This window comes from Gekko japonicus, unplaced genomic scaffold, assembly GCF_001447785.1.
Source record: "Gekko japonicus isolate JY-2015 unplaced genomic scaffold, Gekko_japonicus_V1.1 scaffold1477, whole genome shotgun sequence".
Taxonomy (NCBI): Eukaryota; Metazoa; Chordata; class Lepidosauria; order Squamata; family Gekkonidae; genus Gekko; species Gekko japonicus.
The window spans coordinates 3,037-27,146 of record NW_015161995.1 but is presented as its reverse complement, the minus strand read 5'-3'; the positions used below and the strand labels follow the sequence as shown (position 1 = coordinate 27,146).

At 42.7% G+C, this 24,110-nt stretch overlaps 1 protein-coding gene across 1 annotated transcript in view; it reads right to left on the bottom strand.

The window, feature by feature from the left end:
• FLT1 (fms related tyrosine kinase 1) overlaps positions 1–24,110 on the bottom strand; it is a 177,909-nt gene that overhangs the window by 153,368 nt on the left and 431 nt on the right. The window contains exons 2-3 of the mRNA XM_015405408.1: positions 7,683–7,779; positions 7,176–7,399 (exon numbers count right to left, since the gene is read on the bottom strand). Coding sequence (XP_015260894.1) covers positions 7,176–7,399; positions 7,683–7,779 — 321 coding nt within the window. The remainder of the gene's footprint in view (positions 1–7,175; positions 7,400–7,682; positions 7,780–24,110) is intronic.

Below are 24,110 nucleotides of genomic sequence, written 5' to 3'. Positions count from 1 at the left end.
CCTTGGAATACCAGTAGTTGGCAAGGTGGGGGCAGGCTTTATTCAACTACCTCTCTGAATATCCTCCAGGCCCCCAGTAGGGGTCAGTCACCAGAGGTCGCCATGACTTCCAGGTGCACATACACTCTCTCTCTCACACACGCACATATGAAAAATACAAAAAAACCCCCAAAAAACTAGTGTCAACTGTTTAGGAATTTCTTGGTTATATGGCATTGGAGAGTGACAGCCTTTTTACATTGTATTTAATAGAAACAAAGGCACTTGTGTTCTCTTTAACTTTTGCTTCAAGGTATAACAAACACAAGCTAATTCAGCACTATGTGATTTATCTTGAATTTCCAGACAAACAATCTCCAATGCTAGAGTTTGATACAGATATATTATTTCCTCCTCAGTGTTTTCAATGTTACATATGAGTAGGACTGCTAACACGCTTAATGTGTAGAAATGGACAGCTGAGGCTTCTCATGGCATGAAGGTAAGATAAAATACACTCCCTGGTAAATAACATCCCACTAAGCATCTGTTCAAGGGACAGGATATTTCTTTTTCTCCAGACAGGTGGCAGCAATAAGAGGTATTGCAACACCTATTAGAGGGGAGTCAGTGTGGCATAATGGTTAGAGTGGCAGACAAGGATCTGGGAGACTCAGGTTCAAATCCCCACTCTGCCATGGAAGCTTGCTGGGTGACCTTGGGCCAGTCACACACTCTCAGTGTAACCCACCTCACAGATTTGTTGTGAGGATAAAGCAGAGAGGAGAATGATGGAAACCACTTTGGGTTCCCATTGGGGAGAAAGGTGTAACAGAATCGAAGTAAATAAAAATAAATGAATAATAATAGCTGGTTTTGGGGAAAGCTGTTCTCTGATTTTATAGGCGGGGAATCTAAAACAGCCACTGCCACACACATTGCAGTATCTCCCTTATAAATAAAAGCCGAATGGTGGTGGCACTTCTTTAGAACATTCCACATGCTCCGGAATTGGTTGGCGCCCTGGTGTGTCACTCAGAATCTGTCCCTATCCATTGGCTGCATTGCTTGAGTCTCGCCTCCAACATTCTAAACATTTTGCTGTTCCTCTCCCCCCCCATAGCCAGTCAGAACACAGAGTTTATTTGCATATGCAGCCTCATTGGCCTTTGCCTCAGAACACAGAGGTCGTTTGCGTATGCGACTTGATTGGCTTTTGCCTCTAACATTCTAAACAGTTTGCTGTTCTGAGATAAAATGTGAGGGCTGGAGATCACTCAGAATTACAACTGCTTTCCAGATGGCAGAGATCAGTTCCCCTGGAGAGAATGGTAGGCTCTGTATCCTTATATGCTGCTGAGGTGGCCCCCGTATGACAGCCAATATGACGTAGCAGTCAGGGCTTCGGAGCACAGGAGAGGCTACAAGTGTGTGGGGGGTGGAAAGCTGAAGAGTGAGGGGAAAATAAAGGTAAGTTGATGATTGGCTGGGAAGGAGATAGGGTTGCCAACTCCAGGTGGGAAATTCCTGGAGATGTGAGGGATGGAGCCTGGAGAGGGTGAGGTTTCAGGAGGCGTGGGACCTCGGACAGGTACAAAGCCATAGACTCCACCCTCCAAACCAACCATTCCCTTCTGGGGAACCATAGTTGCCAATCTCCAGGTGAGGGCTGGATATCACTCAAAATTACAACTTAACCACTACACCAAATAGTCAAGAACCCTTATTTTATTATACTCGTTAACATTATTCTTTCTCAATATTTTGGGGGAACAAACCCCAAAAATATACAACATTGTTTTCTTGTTTACCAATGCACATGATTCTGAAGCATGTAAGCACATCATAACATGAAAAAGAAGGACCTGAACAATTGTGAACTCTGTATAGAGTTGCCAGTTCTGGGTTGGGAAACTCTGGAAATGACGTCATCATGTCATTGACACCAGTGAATTTTTAAGAAATTTTAATCTTTTATGTATTTTAATTTTTCCTCTGCTGCTACTTGAAACAGTGTATTGTATAGTTTATTACGGCATCAAGCCAGTAAATCAACAAAATCACACTGACGTTAGAAAACATACTGACTACAACAATAAAATAGCTAGAATAAATACAAAGGATATATAAAATACATTAAAATAAAGTAACAACAATAGATATTACATAAAATATAGGTCAGCAAATTGGCTTAGAACTAAAACGCGATTTAGCAGGCTTTTCAAATACAACAGCAAGCAGTACAGAATTTGGCAACAGCTTTAGAGGTAGACTGATTTTCATCTGACAGCATATAGTTTATATAATCAGATTCCGTCATATCAGGACTTAGTTTTACAATAGGCTCAAGATATTTGGAGCAGACCTCCTAGTACCAGGGACACCTGAGGATCATCCTATGTTTTATTGTAACCATAAAACCTATGTTTTATTGTAACCAGTTTGGTATAGTGGTTAAGTGCGCGGACTCTAATCTGGGAGAACCGGGTTTGATTCCCCACTCCTCCACTTGCACCTGGCTGGATGACCTTGGGCAAGCCATAGCTCTGGCCCAGCTGTTCTTGAAAAAGAGCAGTTTCTGTCAGAGAGCTCTCTCAGCCCCACCTACCTCACAGGGTGTCTGTTGTGGGGAGGGGGAGGGGAAGGAGTTTGTAAGCCGCCCTGAGACTCCCTTGGGTAGTGAAGGGCGGGGTATAAATCCAATCTCTTCTTCTTCTCTTCTATGTACTGATTTTATGTAAGCCATCCTGAGCCGTCCTTGGCTGGGAGGGCGGGGTAAAAGTCAAATAAATAAATAAATGAATATGCAAGATACTTTCAACTACCCCTAAGCCACATTTGCAAAGCCTTTGTGCAAAGGGAATTCCCTTGTGCCTGCCCTAAAGCACTGCTGAGGGGAGCGCTGAACACCTGGCCAAAGTGAAGGCTTTCCTGTACTTATGTACATCGAGATGGACACAATAAGCAGAATAAGCAGCACAGTATTTGGTTCACACAGGCGCTAGAAAAGTTGGCTATCTAGCCAGATCAGACTGCCTCTCGATGTCTGTTATTCTTTCTTTCATGATTACCTTAGCCTGGTCCCAGTTCATAGCCAAAATGGCTTGAGGGGAAAGACCAAGAAGATGCACAGCACAGGTATAATGTCATAAAGGCCACCTTCAAAGTGGCCATTTTCTCCAGGTGAACTGATCTGTCGCCTAAAGAGCAGTCATAACAGCAGGAGATCTCTAGCCATCCCCTGGAGGTTGGCAACCCTAACTCTGTACGAGATCATATATGACCCTTTCCACTGGCAACAATAGGAAAGCCATGCGGTCATAGGAATTAGGATTGTGGCTGAGCAGCACAATAAGTAAAGAGATTCAATTCAAGCACTTACTAATCTTGAAACACACATTTTTTTAGTCCCCAACATTGCTGTCTGAGATTCCAGTATTCTTTAGATTGGCAGTGAGATGCCATTTCACACCTTTGGGCTAAAAACATGCACACCTAGTAACGCTCTTATAGCAACAGTACTACTGAGTCTGTAGTAGAAACAGTTCATGCAATGTTCTTAATCATTTCATAGACACACTTCCTTTCAGATAAGACATGCAAAATGCCACATGCCCTGAGTCTTTCTTGTCCTTTTCTTTCCTTAGGATGGCAAATAAAATGCTAGTATTCACTTTGCATTGTAATTCATCACCACAATAAAAACACATGCTCCTGGAAGTTCACAACAGCCTCAATCTGGGCATACCATGGAAACAATGGAAGACCTTTGCGTTTGGATAAGAAGTACTTTGTTTTACTAGATTTCATTTCATGTTTGTACCTTTCCCCCCCTAAACCCTCCCACTTTCAGTGCAGAACTTTAAGGGCAGAATGCTAACTGAAATAAATAACTGATGCCTAGACAGCTTTCTGTTCACAGGCATACTTAAGGGGTGATTCACTGATATACTCCCATTTATGATAGTTCCATGACATGAACCTAATCCATACTATCCTGAGTAGCTAATCCCAGATTTTCGACTGGAATAAAAACACGTAGGAAACTCATGAGTACGTGACGGTGCCTTATACTGAATCAGTCCCTTCTTCCATCAAAATCAGTACTGTCTACTCAGACAAGCAGAGGTTCTCCAAGGCAGAGGCCTTTCACGTCACATACCGCCTGAACCTTTTTTGAAGCTGGAGATGCCGGGCACTAAACCTGGGACTTTCTGCATGCCAAGCTGATGCTCTACCACTGAGCCACTTGACTTTGGCTCTGGGGAGAAGTATTATAAAGACATTGGTTTTATGCTTATATGATGCCTTCAGACATCGTCAGTCTATTTGACTATTAAACTTCAGGGGGATACGTCAAAATTTAATTATTGTACACTTGCAATTTGTGATATTAAGAAGTGTACAACTGTTTGTATGCTAGAAAACTATTCTCATTGAAGGTATATATAGAAAGAATTGTTGATGCTTTTATTTTATTCTGCTCTTCCTCCAAGGTCCTCAGGTTGTCCCCTTCCCAACATGGTTCTCTCCTTCTCACTTTATTATCACAGCAGCCCTGCGAGATAGAGATTTGGCTGAAAGAGAGTGACTGGCCTAAGTGAACTTCATGCCAGAGTGGGGATTTGAACATAGCTAGCTCTCCATCTGTAGCCTGACACTTTAACTACTGTACTGCACTAGTTCTGTTTGTAGGTATTTGGATTATTTTGGTGAAAATATTTTGGTCTTCATTAAATTTATATGCTGTTTTGTACAGCAATTTGTTTCCCTTGAGGAAGAATGTTTAAAATGTGTTAGGCATTTAACCAGCAATCCCGGGGGGGATGGGGGATCAGACTACAGACCTAACTGACCCCTATTTTGGTGTAACTTGGAGTTACACTGGTGTAAGGGCAGTTTACTGAGTCCCACCGGCACAGGAGCATTACAGCCGCACACTGGCAGAGCAATCGCACAAACCCTGCCGCCAGCCTAAATGTGGGGCATGGCAGAACTCAGGCAGTTTCCAAGTGTTCTCACTGTGGGAATGTGCCCCACCAGCCGGTGCAAAAGTGCACTGGCAAAAATGGCATCGTAGCCCATTAACACCCATGGTAACTTCAAATTCACTCCCCCACACACAGCTGTGGCCACGGCCATGGAATGCCAAACAGCTCAGGATACTGAGTAAGTATGCACCCAATCACCACACTCCCCAGATCCAGCTGCACCCCTCCTCGGGACCTAATCATGCCCCCCCACCCTACAAATGCTTCCCGGAGGTTGCCCCAGAATCCCAGAGGTAGGGTACGCACCACAGAATGCTGTCTGACAGCTCCCTGTTGTGTGGGCTTACAGAGAGCGCACACACACACCAGTGGTGGGCACAACATAGAAAGGGCACCTAGCACCACTGGGCAAGCACCTGGGGGGATACACCACAGGGAGAGCAAAGCTCACATTTCGTGGCTGACTTTCCCTTGATTGAACAGATCCCTGGTTCACCAGGTTCTTGCCAGGCTCCCGAGCACAGGGACCACTTCAGGCACAGCCCATCTTGCCCATCAGTCATGTCACCCTACCTAGCCACGATGCCGGAATGGAGCACCGTGGCAGTATCACCACAGACACCGCTGTGGTAGTACCTGGTAATACTGTTGGGGCACCTTTCCCCCCAATAAGCCGCCATGTAACTATCCCTTTAGGGAGGTGACTAGCAGCACCATAGCTGTTCTGTGGCCGGCTACTGTAGCACAGGCGCAACACAGGATCACTCTCCTGGCTTTTTTTTGTCAAACTGAAAAAGTATCCTTAATTCCCAATACATTTTACATGCCAGTTGGTATTGTTGGTGTATTTTTCGTATACCTGAAATGCCCCATGTAACATAACAGACTATCCATATGCATATAACCACATGTTCACTGAATGTACACACTGTGAACAAAACATCCACCATTCTCACACGGTACATATATATATACCCCCCATTAAATTAATTCCTAAGGAATACTTCACATATTAGCCTCTAAAAGAACATGCACAATCAAGACCCCAGTTGCCTATATAAGCTTTGAGAAGAAGGCAGCATGCTTCCTCCATACAACAACCGATACAGGCAGCAATGGCTAGAAAACTCCACTCTAGCATCACCAAAATCATGGATATCCTTGCACTCCAAAGAGATCTTCCGAGGTTTATACCACACAGCTACCACAACATTAGCCCTCTTTGGATTTACACCTCACTTACTGTGGTTGGGCTCCCCCTCCCTATCAGATAAAGGGATGAACACTCTTACCCACAGATTTTGAAGATGAACTGGGATGGGAGTCATTTGTCTGCACAAGAAACTGGGACCACAATCAGGATGAGCAATGTACACCTGCCAAACAGGACTAGGTTCCCCAAGAATGTGCTGTGTCAGGACCCAGACATCTTTTTTTTGGGGGGGGGGGCGTTTTGGACAGAATGGCAGGTCAAAATGAAGGGAATGAGAAATCATGAGTAAGTTATTCTTTAGCTACTGAAATGGGTACCAGCAGCCACGGGAGACTGCCCACATGTCTATTATTTATTTATTTGGGATTTATATCCCGCCCTTCCAAGCGGCTAGAGCCTAATACAAGCAGCAGAGGTCTTAAAGACAGCAATGGTGCCTGTGTGAATTAATCCTTAGTGGTAGGATTGCCAGCCCTTAGGTCCCAGCGGGGGATCCCCCGATTTTGGGGGCTTCTCCCCACTGCAAACCAATTGGCCGTCAGGGGAAACCCCACCCCTAAACAGGGATGTTGCATGGGGAAGCTCCAATATTTGGACAAACTCTATGGTTTGGAGGGCAAAAAAACCATAGAGTTTTGCCCAAATACCAGAGCATCCTCACACAATGTCCCTGATGTGATTACATCACTTCTGTGTGACATCATCACGTTGGGGACATTGTGCAACATCTGAATCCACCCCTGGAACACCTCCCCCTCAAATCCCCCCACCAGAGCAGAGGTAAGACCTGCCAACCCTACTTAGTGGTGTATTTCTGAGGCTTGACGTACGCAGGGACACAACAGCAAATTCAACTGACTTCAGTAGAAATACAAGATGCAAGGGGTTCATGATGACTCACCCATTTATTATATGTCTCCCTTCTCCTTCTCTGCATTGGCAATCAAACATTCTGTAAAATCATTGGTTTTAAAAAAGAAAGGGAAACTTACCATTAATAAATACATATACTGTAGATACGGTCTTCTTTCTCACAGCACTTGAGGATGGATATTTGCAGCTATAATATCCTGTGTCATTTGCTTGTGCTCTGTTCAAAGTCAGGCTACTACAGAACTGTCTTCTGTTTCTTCCACAAGTATAGGTAGTGATATTCAGGCGTTTGCTGTCCTTACTTAGACCTTCAGGCAAAGACCATGAATGGGCCACTTCCCCACTGCAAATGCAGATAAGGAAGCAAAGAAAAAACACAATTCTATTAGGCTGCATTACATAGCTCTAATTTCCAAGCTTTTGTTTTATTATGTTAGGTTATTTTGGGGGGCTCCCTTTAATAATCTTTCAAAAAACAATATAAACCATAAAAACAGAAACCTATAGAACTATTGCCCTTTTACCCTTCTAACCACTTTTTTTGTTGTTCAGTTTCAGTCTCAAAAAACAAAATAAAGCAAGGGTGCATTTGGTTAAGCTATATAGAGCCCATCCCAGCTGATTACCTGCACATGAGGTTTAAAGAATCTCCTGCTTGTATGACATGTTGTTTTCCTATTATATTTAGTTTTGGGCCTCTCAGTTTGGATCCTAAATTAGATCCTAGAAAACAAATAAAAAAGCATTGTTAAAATGGGCTGGGCAGAAGCTTCTGCTTTGTATATTTTCATAGTCCTCTGGCTTTAACACAAAGAGATTACGTTTATTCTGCTCTTTTTTCTACTCTTTCCTCTCTCAGCCAAAATCATCACATTACAAAGTAGGGTTGCCAGAAATACCTGGAGATTTGGGGGGGGGGTGGAGCCTGAGGAGGGTGGGGTTTCGGTAGGAGATGGACTTCAGTGGGGTATATTGCTATACAGTCTACCTTTTAAGGTGGGCATATTCTCCAGGTGAATTGATCTGTCACCTGGATAACAGGAGATCTCCAACTACCACCTGGAGGTTAGCAAACCTATACAAAGAGTGAAGGCAATTTTGTAAAGAATCCTGTGGGACATTTCTCTCCGGAACGTGAAAAGTATTGTGGTCATTAAAATACCACCAGATATACTCCCAATAATGTAGCTCCTGTGGACCTATCGTAATAGAATATGCACATATATATACATTACTGCCCTAAGGGTCCCTAGTTGCATTACCATTCAAGAAAACACTGCCAACACCTGACAAACTCATTCCCTGGATGTCAATATTAAAAAAAAATTGATACAGAAAGCAGCTTTCCATGTGGTACTGGCTTGTTAACTTACTGAAAGACACATATAGCCATGTTGGGAATCTGGCATTCCAGCCACTTTATGAGAGGGATTCTTCTATACATGTGCCACCTTGCATTTCTGACCAGTCACAGAAACATACTGAAATGCTTTGCATATAATTAATAGTGTTCCCCCGTGCTGTCAGCATCATTAAGATCTGGGTTTTTTGAAGAGTGAACCCAGAAGCCTCAGTCATAGGGTTGCCAACTCCAGGTTGGGAAATTCCTGGAGATTTTTGGGGTGGTGCCTGGGAAGGGCAGAGTTTGGGTAGGGAAGGAAGCTCGGGTAATGCCATAGAGTCCCCCTTCCAAAGCAGCTGAGCTCTGTAACCTGGAGACTGGTTGTAATTCCAGGAGACCTCCAGCCACCACTTGGAGACTGGTAACCCTATTCAGCCCTAGGCCATAAAGATGGTTGATTTATATGCCTGATGATTTACAAGCAGCTTCCACGTAGTCAGTAATTATCTATAGATCAACATGAGGTCAGATGTAATACTACTCCATATTATTTTCAGTCAGACATAAGACCGGAACACGAGTGTAGGCCCCGGTTTAATTTCACATTCATTCAGGGAAAACTGAAAGTATATCTAGACAATATAAGAAGTGGGCCATTTCAGTCCTGCCCAGGCTCTTTGTTAAACCACACAACATAAGCTACTTGGTTTCTTTGCATTTTCATCTTCCAGGTTTATTAGTGAGGGACTATACACTCAGGCTACAACTAACACTTCACATTCACTACCTGTTTTATACAACTCTTAGACAAGAGGGTATATTCTAATTTGTTCTCCCTGCCCCAAACAAAATTCCTCATGCTCAATAATAAATTTATTCAGTTCAAGGATGGATTGACATTACTAGCTGCCACTAAAGATCACTACAATGGCATCTCTTAGTAGTTTCTAGGTTTGAAAATACAAAAGTTTAGAAAACATCAAATTTCTATAACTTTCAAATCGCAAAATGTCATAGTCGTGCTGTACACTGCATTGGTCAGGCTGCACCTGGAGTATTGTGTGCAGTTCTGGAGGCTCCACTTCAAACAGGATGTGGACAGAATGGAGCGGGTGCAGAGGAGAGCGATGAGGATGATCGAGGGCCTGGACACCAAGCCTTATGAGGGACTTGGGAATGTTTAGTCTGGAGAAGAGGAGGTTGAAGGGGGACATGATTGCTCTCTTGAAGTATTTGAAGGGCTGAGGCTCGATGTGGAAGCAACCTTACTTGCCACCCCTCTGTGTGCTGACCTGTTTAGCAATAAGAGCTATACCCTGACCCTGCTGCCTTGTACCTTGTCTCTAGTAATCTGTGCTTGCTCCTGAGGCCTGGGACCCAGGCTCCTGTATCCTGCACCTGTTCCCAAGACTTGGAACTGAACCCCTCGACCCTCCTACCATGACTGTTGGACTGGAGCTTCAGATATCTGGCTCCAGACCAGTTTGTAGACCTTGCTCCTGTGTATTTCTGTTGTCATTTTATTTGTGTGCCCTGCTTAAGGTAGCTTAAGGATGATCAGGGGTCTGGAGAACAAGACTGAAGAGGAAAGGCTGAGGAATGTTCAGTCTGGAGAAGAGGAGGTTGAGGGGGGGCGTGATTGCTCTCTTTAAGTATTTGAAGCGCTTTCACTTAGAGGAGGCCAGGGAGCTGTTCCTGTTGGCTTGCAATAATCAGTTTAAATTAAGGCGATATGGTACTGGCTGGATATTAGGAAAAACTTTTTTACAATAAGAGTTGTACAACAGTGGAATCAGCTACCTAGGGAGGTAGTGAGCGCCCCCTCACCGGCAGTCTTTAAGCAGCGACTGGACAAACACTTGTTAGAGATGCTCGGGGCTGATTCAGCACTGAGCAGGAGATTGGACTAGATGGCCTGTATGGCCCCTTCCAACTCTGTGATTCTATCATTCTATCCTAAGCTCCCAAATTTATTTATTCTGTTTCTAGACTACCTTTCAACTCTGTCAAGTCCTCAAGGAGGTTTTCAGTATAATTTAAAAACAGATTACACCAAATCAAACATCATTAAAACATTAAACAAGAGAATACATTAACACCCCCCCAAAGCATTGCCAACCAGAGCAATGCTTCAGTCTAAATTGAAGACCCTATGGAACACATAGGTCTTTAAACTAGTCTGGAGGGAGAGCATCCCATAAGTGGAAGTAAGGTGAGGTTAGAGTTGCCAGGTACCCCCTGGCCATTGGTGGGAGATGGGAAGGTAGGGTTGCCATATCCAGGTTGGGGAACTCCTGGAGATTTGGGATGGAGCCTGTTAGATCGCGCTAACAAAGATGTGGAGAGTGATTTCAGCCAAGTGATTCAGCTTTATTGAAGTAACGAACAAGCACTTAAACGCATTCATAACCAGAACAACCTAGCATTAGGAGCTAGGCTCCTTTTAAACCTTCCCGGGCTAACGTAGCCACGCCTATTTACAATTATCAACCAATGTGGTTGTGTAGATAAGGACCAATGAAAGTTCTTCCCGCTCAGAGAATTAGTCCTTCTCAGATTGGTCGCTTGTTGTAGAGCGACCAATAGCGTTCCAGCGTTTAGGAGCCTTCGTCTGGCTCAATCTTAACATGGGAGGGGAATGAGGTGATTCATGTAAGCAATTTCTAATACATAACAGAGCCTCAGTGGGGTACAATGCCATAGGGTTCACCCTCCAAAGCATCCATTTTCTGCAAGGAAACTGATCTCTGAAATCTGGAGATGAAGTGTAATTCCAGGGGAATCCGAAATCCCACCTGGAGGCTGACATCCCTAGGTGGGGTGACAGCAATAAGGGTCCTCCTTTGAGTCACAGCCAACCAATCTTCAGTTAAGGCTCTTTCGCTGGACAAGGCCCCTAGTGTGTAACTCAAATCCCAGGTTGGATGGACCTTTAAGAATTCAGGACCCAAGCCATTTAAGGCCTTAGCTTAAAACCAGTATGTTGTATTGGGCCCAGAAACAGACTTGAATCCAGTGTAGATGGCACAACCCTGGCTTAATAATGATGAAAGAAATGTGCCTTATTAAGAACTGTAGATTTTGTACCATCTGTAGTTTCAAGATAGCATTTTGGACCAACTGTAGTTTCCAGACAATGGGCAGCTTTAAGTAGAATATGCTACAGTAGTCAAATCTGAATTTTGTTAAGGCATTGCAACTGGGGCAAAATTATGGGGCTCATGAGTTTAAACCATAACATGAAAAAACAGCACATTCTGGACTTAGCCAAATGCCTTTGATTTTTCCCAACCAATTGATCAGCTTCTCATCTGAGATTATTGAATGCGAGGCCTATCTACACCCTTTAAAACAAAAACCAAAAATCCTTTAGTCATTTGAGCTTGATATACAACACCATTCTCTCAAAGACAAGCTTCCATGGTCAAATGCTTTTTTATGCTGTGATCACACACGCTAAATAATCCACTTTCAGACTGGATTTTTACTGTGTAAACTGGCAAGATTCAGATGGAAAGTACATTGAAAGTGGATTGAAAGTGGATTATTTAGTGTGTGTGACCACGGCCCAAGATAGTGAAAGGAGTCTCTGGCTGCAAAGATGAATATACTAATGACTTCAAATACTTAACATAGGTATAGCTATCACCTCTTCTCATTGTTCAGTAATGCAGCACTGATTATACTGAATAGCACAGAGCTGAAAGTGATGCGGATTCTGTCTGCTAAGCTTTGGACCTGTAATGGCTCGAAGACACATGCAAGTTACAAGTTGATACCCCAGTAAACAAACACTAAATGTGAATGTGCTGACCAGACCTAATGAAAGTTTAAGTAGTAGTATCTTTTTATTTACTGCTCTGCATATAAAACAATACCATAAGTACATCTCCTGGCTGGCTGAGGTTAAACTTAACTGTGCTATGATACTGTGTCTTGTTAATATCTCAATGCAAAAATAGCAATCAGTAACTACAATACTGTGAAACATAAACATCTGCTTTCAGTACATTATAGGATGATTTCAGCATCAGACAACTGATAGAATCTAAATGAAGGGGGGGGAGAATCTAAATAATAATAAAAAACTCTCCGGTGGCAAGTAAAACACCATAGTTAGCAGGAAATAGCATCAGATCTGTGTCCAAGGAAGGTGCTAAAAAGTAAAGGCCCTGAAGCTGATAGAACTTGACATGTAATTTTAGAATCAATTTCTCAAGCATTATTTCAGAGAACTTTTAAATTATGATTTCTTGACTATAAAAACCAAGGATCGTTGTATATATTAGTTATGACCCATGAGGTAATATTTACACAGATATAAAGAGCAAAGCAAACACTTAAGAGCCTAACATTTGTCAACATACTGATTTAAAATTCTTTAGGCCTGGATTTGTGATGGATACGTTATTTGAAAAGTCAGTATTCTTTAAAAACGTTATTACTGTGAAGGAGATCTTTGTCAACACCATTTTGAGTCTTGGCCCCCTATTGAGATAGAAGGTGCACATATACAAAACAATGACGTTTCAAGTCTGCACATGAAAGAATTATGCACACATAGACTTGTCCACCAGATTAATTTCTAAGGCCACTTCTTTCAGTTTCAGCTAATGAGACAACCATGTGTTGCACGTAACCGTTTGTACTGACACTGCAACAGCCTTTTCTTTTCTTTCTTTTTAAAATGAAAAGCAGTTTCAAAAGAGCAGTGCTGACTAGAAGAGTAATGAAAGGGAGACGAGGTGCTTAACTCCCTGCCAGCCACAGTCCTGCTGCTCCGTATCACCCCTCTCTGCTTCCCACTCCACATCATGGAATTCAAATGCATATTTCCCCTCTTTGAAATCTAAAAAAAATTAGATTGCCTCTTTCTGCCCAGTCTGGGCCACTTTTCATCATATAATTCCATTAAGAGACTACTAGATGACTTCTTCTAGTGAATTGGGGAGTTGTGTATCAGACATCATTTCTAGCCACCTTCCATGTGGACTGGGCTATGCTTTGCACTTTAGGGCATAAGGAGAGGCTTTCATCCCCTTCCAACATATCTGTCTGTTTCAAAAACAACTTTTAGCACTTTTAAGAACAGGGAAGCCTCTCAAAGCCATCAATAGTGCTATGGGAGCGCTTTTAAGAACAGGGAAGCCTCTAAAAGCCATCAATACTGCTATGGGAGGGCAAAGCATGTGACGACTTTGAAGGCACAAAACTGCATAGGGAGACAGTGCTATACCTGGAGGCTGTGCCATTTTCACCACTGCAAATGCACTACTATGGATGAACCCTAAAAAGATGACCACCCTTGCAAAGATCTGTATCTGAGGAAACTCGTTTCAATGTTTCAAGACAGGAATTCAGTAAAAAGAGCAGTGAACTTCTTCTTTTTATGTCTGATAGCCTAGCCTTTTAAAATATTTATGGGGCACTTTTAAAGCCGAACCCAGCCTGTGTGGAACTGTTGTTTGCTCTTATATCTTCCAGCTCCTTACATTTAAAAAAATTAATTTTTGTGGTAACTCATTACTCTACAATGTACATGAGAACATTAATAAACCATCATTTTTACAAATGCTGTAATCTCACACTGCTGTTGGTGTAATTTAATTCCACTTTGGCATAATTTTATTCCAGAAAAATCAATAAGTAGGGTTCCTAGATCTGGGTTCGGAAATACCTGGAGATTTTGGTGTGGAGCCTGAGGAAGGTGGAGTTTGGGTAGGGAAGGGCCCTCAGCAGGTATAATGCCAGCATTAAATCATCATGCCTTCAAAGCAGCCATTTTCTCCAGCCTTGATTGTCTGGAGAGTCATTGGAACAGCGGAAGATCTCCAGGTGTCACCTATCAATAAGGGTTATTTGTTTCTGTTAAACCAGAACTGCATGCAAAATTTCCTCTAAACTAGCTACAATGAATGCCTCTGTTACCTTTTGGAGCATACATTACCCAGCATACACTACCCAGAACTGTTTTCAAATGTTGCCATAGAAAGCAGCCTAAGTAACAAATTACAAGTGATTGTTCACCCAGACATGCTCAATCTTGTTCGTGGCCATAAGAAAACCAGCTCAAAGGAACAGAGACTAAATCAAGTTTTAGGGTACCTGGGCAAAAGAACCCCAGGAGCCACTTGTATTGCATCATTTGGGAAGTGATGGTGAATGAGGCAGCGTATTTTGTACCTTATACCAACTAAATGATGTAGATTGTAGGATGGAGAAAACTCCCCAGGTATTACCTGATCATCAAATAAAACCTGGTGGATGTGTGAACTCCAGCTACACTGTGAGTCAAACATTACTATTGTCCTGTTTCTCTGGATTACTGAGTAGTTGCCCTGTTCTGTAAGCCACCCTGAGCCGGCGTTGGCCAGGAGGGTGGGATACAAATCAAATAAATCAAATAAAATCAAAATAAAACCAAAGGGTGTCACCATCCCCAACCAACACCCAGATCAGAAATAGATTCTAATCTACTGTGGGGTTCATTAAAATGTCAAAAAAAAAAGCCACACTAACATGCAAAACAACTAAAGCAAAGTCCAGTTTATTATGAAATTATTTCCATAATGCATAACATACATATCAAAAAAGGTATTAAATAAATACTCAGTATTCTACACACTGTGTCATATAAGTGCATCTCTTCTTATGTAGGTTCTAGCCACAAAGTGAGTTAAGAGCTACCATCCTTTGGCAACTACTTAGCAATCCAGAGGAATTGAAGTGGTGGCAGCGACATTTGCTTACTACACGACCACAGCCCATGGGCTACCAGTTCTTAACCTAGCTAGTGTCACCATGTACCATGTCACCTACTCAAGCAATTTATTCTTGCCTCCAGAGATCCCGCTCACATTCTGAGAATCATTTTGAACTGCAATATTGTCTACATATTTACAAAGAGCAGTTCATGCAGAATTTTAAAGCTATTGAATCTAACATTTTTCCAGTGGGCCATGAAGATATCCATCAAAGACCATTTCTCCAAAGGCTGGATTAATATCTATTTTAGACCTCATTAAGTATGTCTTAAATATGTGTTTTCTTCTGCCAAACATAATTTCCTACCAGCCAAAGTGAGAAATTCAATCAAACCAATGCTATTGGAGTATACATTTCATACATTACTTTCACAGGCAGGAGGCTGATCAAAGTCTCTTAATATGAATTTTGCTGTCTAATTTCCATTTTTCTAAACATTTCTTGCAACAACTTTCATTTATTTTAAGTACCAGAAGTCATACTGTGTAACTTGGCTGAGGACTTCTCTATAGAATTCATAGGGAATATAAATGGATATAGATGTTTACCAAGGTAATCATATCAGGGTTACCTGAATGATAGGTTCTGATGACTCACTGTGGCTCAGATCTATTCAGATAGGTGTGTGTATATGTACATATACATAAATTATATAAACATATGAATTTTTAAGTAAAATAATGTTATACACATACATTTGCACACCTATATATCTAATACTGAACCTGGCCCCGGAGCATAGATCAAAAATCTGCTGTATGGGATGAGGGACGGGCAGGAGAGATGTTTCTGTAAATGTGTGGAAACCTGTGTGGTTGAGGAGACATGCCAATTTTTTTTTTAATTGGAGGCTGAAGATCCCCTAAATGGAAAATGCTGAGATCTTGTAAAATCTTGTGAGAGTATAATTGACATTGTGAGGTTCCCTGGCAACTTTAGCAGGAAAAGAGGTTTTGAGGAATGAAAGGGGAGAAAGGAGTGAAGGGAGTGAAAACAGTGACTGGAAGAGGCAGGGAGAAGGCAGCAAAAGTGCCAAGGGGGGGAAGTGGGAAATGAGTACAAGCAGTGGTGGGAACAACAAAAAGGGAGAAACTAGGGGGGAGAGGAGGATGGATGGGACTTCCCTCCCTCTGAATCTTATAGATCCTCACATATGTACATTTACACTGCCCATTGTACAAGACAATTGAAAGCACTTCTTGTGTTTTGATGTCTTTAATCATTGCTAACAATTATGTTTTAATGACAGAACTCATTATGGTAAATTCTGTCTGTTCTATCTCTAGAAAAAAGTAGAGTCCAGTAGCATCTTAAAGACTAACAAAATTTGTAGTAGCGTATGAGCTTTCATGAGTCACTGCTCACTTCAAATGAGCAGTGACTCACGAAAGCTCATACCCTACCACAAATTTTGTTAGTCTTCAAGGTGCTACTGGACTCTTACTCTTTTCTACTGCTACAGACAAACACAGCTACCCATCTCGTTTTACCTCTGTCTCTCTATATGCTATTTTAACAGGTATCGGTTTTGTGATACCATATCCAGGTTCTGAGGCAATACCAGGTGCTAGGGATGAACAATAAGAGGAGGCTGTTGCTAAGGTTGCCAGCTATTGCCTGGGAAATTCGTGGAGATTTGGGGATGGACCTTGGGGTAGGTGGAATGCTGCTTGGTCTAAGGTCTTTGGTCCAAACCGGCTTGATTCTCATAATACCTGTATAGTTCTGCAGTTCTCATTCAATCTCTCCCTCCCCTCTTCTTTTCTTAAGAAACCAACTTCTTTTTTAAACACCTACTATATTTATAATTAGCCACTTTGCTGAAGAAATTTACTGAACTGCACAAAGAGTTTAAAAAAACCACAGAGTTGTTTAGTGGCCATTGTAAAATGTCATAAAGGAAATCATTGTGTGTGACTGGCACAGAAGTTGCTGTCTACAGTAGCCCAACTCAGATCTGTTTGCTTTTCTACACAGAGATGATTGCACATAACTTCTTTCTTTCCATGTAGACCACTATGACATGGTTAGTTAATCTCTCTTAAACACAATGAGAACAAAAGGTTTAACTGCAACCAGGTGAGACCACAGAATTCCAACGACAGCTGAGAAATTATTATGGAAGAAACATACTTACGCTACATCAGTTCTATACCACTTTAATAGTCAAGATAGATTTTCTTCAAAGAATCTTGGGGATTTTTGTTGGTGAGGTGCCTAGGCCATATTCAGATATCACAACAAACCCCGATTTGTTCATGATGGGCTTGACTGACAAGTGTGGCTTGTTTGCTCCCTCCCTTCTCATCTCATGCACAGTGACTGATTGAAAGCTTACTGATTTGGGAAGCCTTCCATCAAACTCCAAGTGCTATCATGTCCAAAAGCAGGAGTTTGGGCAATTTTGAGTTTATTTCCTCTGCACAAACCAGGGTTTATCAACTGTTAAAGGCTGTGTGCAATAACAAACCTCAGCTGTTGTCATCAGCTAAAATTATAAAACAAGTTGAAAGTATATTGGTACATAGAAAACAAACTATAAGACACACAAAAAGCCAAGTTCTTTTTTCTTTGCCCTAGTTATACAGCATGATCTCCTCAGACACAGCATTTACAAAAGAGCCCCAAAGTGTCCAAATGATGTGAAAGAAAACTTTTGGCACATGGGAAGTGGAAAGAAGGGCCAGACCATACTACCAGCTTTTAAGGAACAGCAGAGTAGCCTTAAACAGCTTGCCCCTATGCTGAAGAAATCAACCCGATTTCCTCTTATATTTAGCAGAAAATAGGACAGAAAAGCAAACTCTGGAGCATGATGGAAGACAGGAGGACCTGGCGTGATGTGGTCCATGGGGTTGCGAAGAGTCAAACTCGACTGTGTGACTGAACAACAGCGACAACAACAAAGGACAGAAATGTCCTGCTCTGTAATGGTTGCAAGCTTCTGCTTGAGATGCAGAACTAACTCAAGGCATAGAACCTTGCTCTAGGAATTACACAGAGTGGGAAAGCAGCACATTAAAAATAGTTGAAGGGAATTCTTTTTCAACTATAACCTAATGATATTGTAAAGTTCACTGACAAACAGGCCAAGAATTTAGTTATATATAAAGCAATGTTCTCTCAGAAGCAAGTCCTGGTAGCTACATTGTGACTTACTCCCAAATATGTGTAGACAAGTACTATCTAACTCAGTTTCAGTCCAAATAGTCCAGCATAACTGGTTTAAATTATGGAGTAAAGCACAAGAACTCTTTACATTTGTCATTCTGTCACACCCAGCCATGCTCTATACTGAGGTGTCAAACATATGGCCTGCGGGCCGGCTCTGGCCCCTGCAGGGCTCAGATCCAGCCCAAAAGCAACTTCCTTCTCCTGCTTCCTTTTCCAGGGCTGCTGCTGCAGACACACCGTAGCTTGCTCCCCCCCAACTCCCTCAATGGTTCTTTGCTTCCTGCTTCCTGCCTCTTGCCCCCCCAACACAGACAGCTCCCTCAGTGGCTGCCTTGTGCAGAAGAGATAGGAAGACAAGCCCCCCCCCTCTCACACACACACTTCCTTCTCAAGGGCTGCTCCTCCTCTTTTGGGGAGGAAGAGGAGAGAGAGAGAACAAAGTTGGAGTCCCACAGCAGCTTTAAGACCAACATCATTTTATTTCAGGTATAAGCTTTTGTGTGCAAGCACACTTCTTCTGAGGGAGGGAAGGAGGGAGGGTGGATGAATTCTTCTGACAAGCACAATTTATACTGAGGAGATTATTTTGACTTATTCTGAAAAGTTTTTTTTAAAGATTGGATTTCTCTGTTCCTATCTGGATTTTATTTTCTTTCAAAAAGACCCTGAACACTTGGATTGTTCCTTATATCTTGGAGAGTGGAGTGATTTCAGATGTCAAATGATAATAGCACACATTGGTAATGAGACAGGAAAGCTAGGTCTCAGTTCATTCCTGGAGGATGCATTGTCTTGAGCTTCATTATCAATTGCAATTCAGAAGTCTCTCTTTCTAATCTCCCTTTGAAATTCCTTTGTAAGAGCATTGCTACTCTTAGGTCAGCAACTGAATGTTGTGGTTTCTAATGTCAGACTTATATCCATTTATTCTTTGTATCCTCTTGGACTGAATCCTCCTGGACAGAATTGAGATCTAGGTTTCCTGTCTCATTACCAATGCTGGTATCTCCATGCCTAGTATCCCTCTGCATATCACACCTAATTCAATCAAGCCTGCTATTGTCATTCACCTCCTATTGCCATTCGGCATCTGAAATCATCTCTATAAAGTCTTCAGTACCTCGTGTTACATTTTATGGCACACAAGGCTAAGCTCAAGAAAGTGACAGTTATGTCAGATCCAGCCATTGTAACAAATGAGTTTGACACCTCTGCTCTATACAGTATCTTCCATATATGAGTTTTATTGCTTGACCTTTATTCATGCAACTGTACAAATTAGTAGGAAGAAATCAGCAAAAACTCCTTAATTTTATCAGTGTAGTCTAAATTCAAAGAAAAAAAGTTGAGTATTCAAGCACTCATTCAAAACTCATAAAATACTGACATAACGACAAATCATTCCTCTCTGACATTTGCACTGTCAACTTACAGACAATTTCACCATCAGTGATTCTGCATGTTGCCATTAAAGACATTACATGGCAATAAGTCCAGGGTTGCTATTGAGTGTACACTCAGCAAGGAGCCACAATCAACCTTCATGGCAAAGGTACCTGTTTGAAAACCATAGGCCGAGTTCAAACTGGCAGTTTGCCCCGATATAGGCACAAGCCAGAAACGTTTCACAAACGGATTAAAGGGGCTGTTCACACAGGCACATCTGTCAGGCGTTCCCCAGCTGTACTCAACCCATCTTGTAACACTTCCCTCCCGAGTTTAAAAGATACCAGATGAAAGTGGTATCAAACCCTGGAAAGCACAATTATCCCACGTCCATCCTGCTTCCCGGAAGTGTATAAGCGCACATAACCAGAAAAAGCTGCTTATAGCCGCGCCTATGGGCCAACAGTGTGAACGCTGATATGTGAATCCCTGATATGCTCTCGCATCAGTCAGTGCATAGTGACTGGGAAAACCCAGAACAGTTTGTTCTGGGTCTTTTTTGCCACGACTCCCTCCCGCTTCAAACTGCCAGTCTGAACGCAGCCAAAGTTTCTTCGTATGCATGAAACACGTTTGTTGGATCCAGAGCACTACAAGTGCAACAGACCTTTGGGAATAGAATTTCTCCCTCTCATGCTGCAATGTACCTTCCCCCAAGAATGCTGTGCTGAGGTTTTGAGGACCCCAGGAATAGCACTGTAGAGGTCAGAAGTGAAAAGGGAAAATCTGTGGAAATCACTCCCTCTACCTCTGCCAGCAAAACCACCCTTCCACAAGCTTTAATTGGCTCTAATTTTTATACATTACATTTTAAGTGTACTCATAAAATATTTTATCTATCTATCTATCTATATCTATATCTATATAAAGCATAATGCAGCTAAAGTTAACACCTGAAAAGCTTTTCTTCCCTGGTGTAAATACCAAGCACCTCTGCTTATTGGGGTCATTGTAAGTCAGCTGCAAGTTGACAGCACTTTACACACATAAATACGAAGTACATCTTTAAAAAATGAGAAACACATATCGGGGAGCCATGGCATAACCAAAATGAAACAGCAATCCAGGGGGACTTTGGAACAGGGGTCTTCAACAGGTAGCTCATCAGCTTACTGTTAGCACCAGAGAGTAACTCATACAGTCTCTAGAAGACCCAGGAAAAGACTGTGAAAATATCTGCTCTAGGCTTTTAAAAAAAGCTTTAATTTTATAGGATTTTCTGTGCTTAGGTTCATTGCTGGTGTTCTACCTAGTCCATGTTCTGTTTCTAGGACAAAAACTTGGTAGCACACTGGAGGAAGAGCAGGTCAGAAGTTACAAAGCTTATTCCAAAATAGGTTTTTGTGCATCGGAGCTCATTTCATCGGATACATGAAGCCCAGCTTCATAACCAAGGATCCCCAATGCGTGAACTTGCATGTTTAAGGAGGCATGTCTCTACTTGCATGCTTGCTGTGGGAAATGCTGGAATCATGGTAAACAGGACTGCAACATAAATTGTGAAGGGACCAATGTTCCCTCTAAACTGTGGAGTCTTGTGAGCAAAAATTCTACTTTGTGAGCTACTGGCATTAAAGTTGTGAGTCAGCAATTTGACTACTGCACAAATTAGTTTGCTCTGGAGCCATCCTTCCTGAGCGAAGACAAAAATGTGTGAGCTGGAGGCTAAAAAACTGTGCGCTAGCTCACACTAACTCAGCTTAGAGGGACACACTGGAAGGGACCCCTACTGATTTTAGTGCAACAGAATTAAGCATGTGCTTAATTCTATAAATTAAACTATCAGGACTCAAAAGTGCTCTGCTTTGGCTGGATCATGTCTATAGAGTTTGAAGAGGCTCTTCACTGGGCTCTTCCACATTCTGATTTTCATCACTTGTCCCTATTGCTTCAGGGTTTTTTCCACCCAATGTGTTTTGCTTTCTCTGGTTGTTCCAGAGGGAGCAAAACACATGTGGAAAGGGGGGTGGGGAGGACCCAAAGCAATAGAGACAAACGGATTACAAAAATGAGAATGCTTGCTGACAATAATCTCAGATATACTGAACACTACAAACTTAAACAATCTTGGGACTGATCCCCACCTTGTGCCCCACCTATGTCTTGCCTTCTGTGCCGTTTCCATAACAAATAATTTGGATCTGTATTCTGCTACTGATTTCAGCAGTTTACAATCTACTGAATGATTGCCAGGGGCACACTTGTTACATCTGAGCATCAAGAATTGCTTACAGCATCAAAACTGGGCAAAGGGAGTACTTATGAGCTTAAGGCCATTTTCACAAACGATAATTAAATTGGCTTCCGTATTTCTAACAGCTATAATTTAAATGCATGACCCACATTAGCTACAATGTGCTTTAATGGATTCTGTAAGTTTAATGGCTTTTGTAAGTAATACAGTGCAAATTATTTGTGTTTTAATACATGACAATGACCATCTTTGAGCCTCTCTTATACTCTTTGTTCCATTGTAGATTATGCTCATGGGCAATGGAAACCAGAATCTGGCAGTTTTTAAAAATTCAATTACATTCTGGTCAATATCATCTTAAAAATTTCAATACAGACCAACTCAAGAAGGGGGTGGGGAAACATGCCATTTATTTGAAGGGGAAATGTTCTTACAATTCAGTATAAAATCCACTTTAAACAACCAATTTTGGATTTAAACTAAATCCAGCCCAATACTCAACATGTTTACTGAGAAGTAAACCTCAGTACGTTTGATGACATTTATCGCCAACACTTTCGTGGAGGTAAGTTCCAGTACAGCCAATAAAACCGGCTTCCAGGTCAATGTATTTAGAAGTGCAATATTTCAGTGCAATATTTTCTCTCAGAATATTTTAAAAACCATCCCCTTTCCTAATGACGTTTACCGGTAAGCCGTTCTCACTTGTTCCAGACAATGTACTTCCAGACAGCATGTTGGAAGTGGCAGCTTCTACAGTCCAGACGAAACCGATCTCGGCCCTCAGCCCCTCACTCCTGCGTCCCCATTCCCCACTAACTAGAACGGCTTTCAAAGGTGACCGGATCTCTTCTTGCAAGAAGGGTCTGCAGCGATGGTCCCTCTAAGCTGTGGAGTCTTGTGAGCAAAAATTCTACATTGTGAGCTGCTGGCAATAAAGTTGTGAGCGAGCGATTTGGATACTGCATAAATTAGTTTGCTCTGGAGCCATCCCCCCTTCCTGAGCTAAGACAAAGATGTGTGAGCCGGAGGTTAAAAAACTGTGAGGTAGCTCACATTCACTCAGCTTAGAGAGAACACTGGTCTGCGCAGCAGTGCACAGGTTAAAACACAGAGAGTGCCTCCCCCCTCCCTCTTCCAAAATCGATCAGCATTGGTGTGTGCCGTGCCCCAAACCTTCTTCCCTGCGGGGTGGACCGGAAGAAACAGAAGTAACCCTGAGATTTTCTTTCCACCAATTTTCAGTAGGACTAACATTTCGACTCCGCACGCGGATCTTTTGGGAGTACGATCCTTGGATTTCAGCGCGACTTCGCCTACAAGTCAACATGCCTGCAGCGCGATCCTACCTATCTTTACTGAGCAACTGCTACAACTGACACGGAACTTATTTTGCCTCTACGTGTATAGGATTCGCAGCTCTAGAAACCTTTTCTATCAACAGCTAAATTCATGGCAAAATGGATCAGGATTTCGCTTCCAATGGATGCTACCCTGTACGAGCGCCGGTAGAAGATGATGTCTCCTTTGCCCAGGTGAAGTCAGGCTTCCGACCAAGCTTCGGACTCGACACTCACCAACGAAAACATCACAGGAACCAGGGCAGACAGTTCCCTGACCGGGGAGCGGAGCGGGGCCGGGTGTGCGTGTCAAAATTCGGAGAGAGGTTCCCAGGGAACATACAGGCTCCAGAGGAATCGGGAGGGGAAAGCACCATCCACTTTTTTTGGGGGGGTGGGGGTGTTTAAATGCCATGTGGAAACACCTCGCAACTGCATGTCTTCGCTTTAGGTCGCCGTTAATCCACCTGGCCCCGTTAACGCACGGGGGACTGTAAAATGTGTACCTGCTCCAGCGGAGAATTGTGCGAAATGTGCGCGCCCGTCCCTAAACGCCCTGGAAATCGGGGTGGGAGACGCCTTTCAAAGGCCACCAGGAAACATTCTTTGTCCGCCCACGCGGGGTGGCTGGCGGCGCTCGGATGCCAAAAGGCAAGCCCAAGCCCTTCCTTGGGGAAGGATGGCACGATCCGCTCCCTCTCTCAGCTGGCCCGTCGCTGAAAGCAGCCTTCTTCCCGGGGGATGGACAAGTGGGCATCGGAATGCCCTAGTCCCTCGGGGGGGGGGAGGTAAT